The sequence below is a fragment of the Prunus dulcis genome, chromosome 8 (genome assembly GCF_902201215.1).
Source record: "Prunus dulcis chromosome 8, ALMONDv2, whole genome shotgun sequence".
Lineage (NCBI taxonomy): Eukaryota > Viridiplantae > Streptophyta > Magnoliopsida > Rosales > Rosaceae > Prunus > Prunus dulcis.
In genome coordinates, this window is record NC_047657.1 from 9,893,284 (window position 1) to 9,898,007 (window position 4,724).

Consider the following 4,724-nt stretch of genomic DNA (forward strand, 5'->3'; position numbering starts at 1 on the left):
AAGGATGTGTCACCATTAAGGAAGAAGCCAAGGATCCTTTCTGTTGAGAAGAGTCAAGTAGGAGATGTTCCCCCGTCGTCAGCTAGGGTTAAACATCTCGTTGGTGCAGATAGCAAGCAGATTGGCGATATGCACAATATTTGGGACGTTCCACTCAAGCCTCCTGCAGACAAGCTTGGAGACCGTGATCTGCTCTGTAAAGTAGTCCGTGCGCGATCTAGTTCACCTACTATGAGGCAATGAGATGCAGATATTATTCTTCGAAGTTCGGTCGTCTGCACCAGTCAAAGGATGGAGGTCGAATTGGGAGGTCTTCTCATCTACCCAATCATCATGATCCAGCAGTTAAGTCATGAGATGTCAAGCGTGAAGTAGATTCAGCGTCGTTGACTCATTTGGAGGTGAGGATGGCGGCGACCAAGAAGACGAGAGAGTCATAGGCTCGAGCCGAGGGCTATTCTGCAACGTCAGCGGCTAATCCCAAGGTGAACAAGTCCACCCCTGCAGGGGATGCAGGCATGTTTAGCTTACGTCTGGAGACGTGTCGATGAGAGTGGCCTGTTTGGCCACCTGTCCGGAGATGTGTCAATGAGTGTGACCCGTTTGGCCTACGTCCGGATACGTGTCGATGATAGTGGCCGTTTGGCCTACATCCGGAGACATGTCGATGAGAGTGGCCTGTTTGGCCTACGTCCAGAGACGTGTCAATGAGTGTGATGGCCTACGTCCGGGGACGTGTCGATGATAGTAGCCTGTTTGGCATACGTCCGGAGACGTGTCGATGATAGTGGCCTGTTTGGCCTATGTCCGGAGACGTGTCAATGAGTGTGACCCGTTTGGCCTACGTCCAGGGACGTGTCGATGATAGTAGCCCGTTTGTACGTCGGAGACGTGTCGATGATAGTGGCCTGTTTGACCTACATCCCTAGACGTGTCAATGATAGTGGCCTGTTTGGCCTACGTCCGGAGACGTGTCGATGTGTATGACTCTTTGGCCTACATCCGGAGACGTGTCGATGTGTATGACTCTTTGGCCTACGTCCGGAGACGTGTCGATGATAGTGGCCCGTTTGGCCTACATCCGGAGACGTGTCGATGAGAGTAGCCCATTTGGCCTACATCCGGAGACGTGTCGATGATAGTGGCCCATTTGGCCTACGTCCGGAGACGTGTCGATGTGTATGACCCGTTTGGCCTACGTCCGGAGACGTGTCGATGATAGTGGCCCGTTTGGCCTACATCCGGAGACATGTCGATGAGGGTGGCCCGTTTGGCCTACATCCGAAGACGTGTCGATAAGAGTGGCCCGTTTAGCCTACGTCTGGAGACGTGTCGATGAGAGTGGCCCGTTTGGCCTACATCCAAAGACGTGTCGATAAGTGTGGCCCGCTTGGCCTACGTCACGAGACGTGTCGATTGCTTTTGTGAACACTCCATTGGAAAGAAAAGCTTGAACTTGTATTGATGTCTGTGTGACTACATTGCTTTATTGAACAAAAAGATAAGCTTGCATGAGTAACATCAAAAGTAACTTGTCTTCAATGGAGGTGAGGGAGGCTTGGGTGCCTGCTTAGAGCCCAGCTGATAGGTGAAGAGTTTCATGGATAGTCCTCCTGGAGGTGATGGGCATTCCATTGCCTTGGAACTTCCTTCCATTGAAAGATGATGAAAGGTTTGTCTTCCATAACTTGGTAGCTAGTGACGGCTTGGAAGATGAAAGTCGCGTGCTTGATCTTTCTCTTCTGCCCCCTGGTGGTCAGCCCGGGCTCTTAGAGTGAGCTAGGATCGTGTTGATCCATATGGCTTTTTTCGTGGAGGCTCATTGTTAGTTGCGTCACAATCCTTGATTTGTTGAATGGCCCCCCTTGAGATGAATTCTGTGCAATGGCCGTCTCTGACTAGATCTTCGAGGTACCTTTTCCAGGCGAAGCAGTCGTTTGTATAATGACCATACCCTTCATGGAATGTGCAGTATCTACTGGTATCCTTTTTTGTTAGGTTTCCCTTTAAAGGTGATGGTTTTTTCAACCAAGGCATGTCATTTACTTGAGCTAGGATCTGGTGTATCGGGATAGTGAACTTGGTGTACTTCTCTATTGCTGGAGCACCTTCCTGAGGCTGTGATCTGCGCTTGCCGTTCTCTTTGCTTGCCTGCTTAGCTGCTTGATCAGCCTTCTTCGCGGCAATCTGGTCGTCGTCCCATAGTGCGTAGCGCTCTGCTGTAGCAAAGACTTCTATCAATGTTTGGCGGGGAGAGATGGTCAGCTCGCGATACAGCTCACATTCAATTGGCAACCCTCTCTTGAAGGCGGAGGATGCAATTTGGTCATCACATCCTACAATGTTTGCCCTCTCTGCTTTGAACCTCTTGATGTAGTCTCGGAGAGATTCATCGGACTTCTTTTGCACGTTGAACAGATGGTCAGGGTTCTTCTTGATCGTCCGATAAGAAGTGTACTCTTTGGTGAAGACATAAGCAAACTCCTTGAAGCTGTTGATCGACCCGGATGGCAGGGTGTGGAACCAGTCCTGAGCTGCTTCTCTTAAAGTCATTGCAAAGACCTTGCACATTAACGCGTCTTCGGCTTTGTAGAGGATCATAAGGCTCTTGAAATGCTTCAGATGACTTTCGGGGTCGGAATCGCCTTTGAAGCATGTAAAATAGGGCGTTGAGAATCGTTTCGGAGGAGCAGCCTGCTCAATTTTGACTGTGAAAGGTGAGGAGTTTGCTCGGTCTACCTCAATGCGTAGTGCATCTTCGAAATTTCCGCCAATCTTTAAGTCTCGAAGTCGGTTATTCACAAGCTTCTCAACGTCTTCTGCACGCATGGCTAGTCGGTCATGTTGATGATCTTCGTGATTTAGACGATGCTGATTGACTTCCTCATTGGCTTGCGAAGGTCGACGATCTCGGTTGAGCTGTCTAGGCGGAGTGTTGGTGGACTGCGCTTGTGAGGGATTTCCAGTAGTTTGGCGACGAGAATTGGTTCTTCGAGAGCGAGTAGCAGAGCGCCTTTCTTCACGATCCTCATTGTGATGATTGTCGAGTTGACCTCCTTGGGGGCCTATCCTTTCGCGAATGTTTCTCTGCGAGCGAGCAGCAGAGCGCCTTTCTTCTCGATCCTCGTCTCGATGGCCATCAAGTTGAACTCCCTGGGAGCCTAGCCTTTCATGAACGTCTTCCTACTGGCCCAGGCGAGCGTGGATGTCAGGTCTTGGGCCTAGCCTGTCGCGCACGTTGGTCCTTAAATTCAATCTGGAAGGAAAACTTCGTCTGCTCTGAGTGTGGCTTGCGGATGCTTGCGACATGTCCGCAAGCTGATCTCGTTGTTGCGCATTTCCTTGTCCGTTTACTCCTGCTCGACCTGCTTGGTTCCCGTCGAACTGCCTATCGGCCCGTTTGTGTGTCCTTCTCTCTTCGCCCTGTTGTCCAAGGCCAAGGTTTTGAGCCAAGTTTATTTGGTTGAGGAGCTGCCTCATCAAATTGCTTTGGTCGTCCATTCTCTGAGTTAGCTGGTCAACTCTCAGATTAAGGTCTACTTGACTTCGTGGATCGGGAGGAGAGAAATGTGTGGAGCCCAATTGCACACGGGCTAGGGTTTCATTGGATGTGTGCGTGGGAGCATGCGTCGAGCGTGGAGGTAATGGAGGGAGTGGTTGAAGTTGCTCCAAGATTGGGCCAAAGTCGGCGGCGGTGCTATGAAGGTGGCTAGGTCCGGCCACGGGGCCTTGAGATGGTACGACGGCGGCGGAGGCCGGTGCGGTGGTCCTCATTGCGAGTCCGGCAGGTGGCACGGTGGTTTCAGTCACACAGGGTGGCTGCTGAGGGTTCATGGCGGCGAGAGGTGGTGGGGCCGCCATGTCGATCGTGGGATCGTGGGAGGAGTAGCTTTGGGCCGTCACGGATTGAGCCATAGCGGCGGTTTTGCTCCTCGTGCGCTTGCTTCCAACCATGGTTGTTTGGAAGTCTTCGGTGGATTGGAAAATAGGAGGAACGGATTCCTTGAGCACGCGTTGAGTATAACTCGTGCTCTCAATGAAAGCACCAAATGTTTGTGCAAATAATCTCACGGGAGAATATTCGCTTCTGGATCCTTCAACCTTCGATCTTCCTTCTCTCTCTTCCTCGATTCCTGTAAAAAATATTGGAGTAAATAGACCACACCCGGGGGGTGTTGGCCAAAGGCCCTCCGATGCCTAAGTTAGTTTGAGTGTTTGTAGGAAAACAATAGCTAAGCAAAGGGTACGGAGTTGTATGTAGGGTGTAAACCGGGTGTCCGGAGCCGTGTGTGGTGGCCGGAGCCGTGTGGAGAAAATATGGAGAGTGGAGAGGGAGAGAGAGCTTCGGGTATTTTTCTCGGGTATAAGGAGTAGGTTTTTTATGTACCTTGAATGATGAATGAGGTTGTCTATTTATAGGAGCCTCGGGGCTAGGGTTTCGTAGGAATCGAGTTGGGCATGATAATATCTGAATTAAATATATATTATCTCTTAAGAAGATAATATCTGATTTAAATGGTATTATCTTCTCTTTATTAGGATAATATCTTAATTAATGATATTATCTCTTTAAATAAAGATGATATCATATTAATTAAGATATTTATCCCAAATAATTAATTAGCCAGATAAACTGGTGTAATTAATTATTTTAAGAGATAATCTTCTTTTCCACGTGGCGTGCCCTGATTGGAGACGAAAATATATGCTCCCACAATGCCCAC

The 4,724-nt window shown here is 49.6% G+C and overlaps 1 protein-coding gene across 1 annotated transcript; it reads right to left on the bottom strand.

Annotated features, from left to right (window-relative positions):
- Positions 1 to 1,779: 1,779 nt before the first annotated feature.
- LOC117638435 lies at positions 1,780 to 3,861 on the bottom strand. Its single transcript, XM_034373563.1, has 2 exons — positions 3,591 to 3,861; positions 1,780 to 3,161 (listed from the first exon to the last, which is right to left on the bottom strand). The coding sequence occupies exons 1-2, from the start codon at positions 3,859 to 3,861 to the stop codon at positions 1,780 to 1,782; spliced, it is 1,653 nt and encodes a 550-aa protein (XP_034229454.1).
- Positions 3,862 to 4,724: the final 863 nt, after the last annotated feature.

Coding starts and splice junctions, on each gene's coding strand:
- LOC117638435 (XM_034373563.1), bottom strand. CDS start 3,861: ATGGCGGCCCCACCACCTCTCGCCGCCATGAACCCTCAGCAGCCACCC. Junction 3,162..3,590: donor ATCCAATGAAACCCTAGCCC/GTGTGCAATTGG, acceptor ATGAAAGGCTAG/GCTCCCAGGGAGTTCAACTT.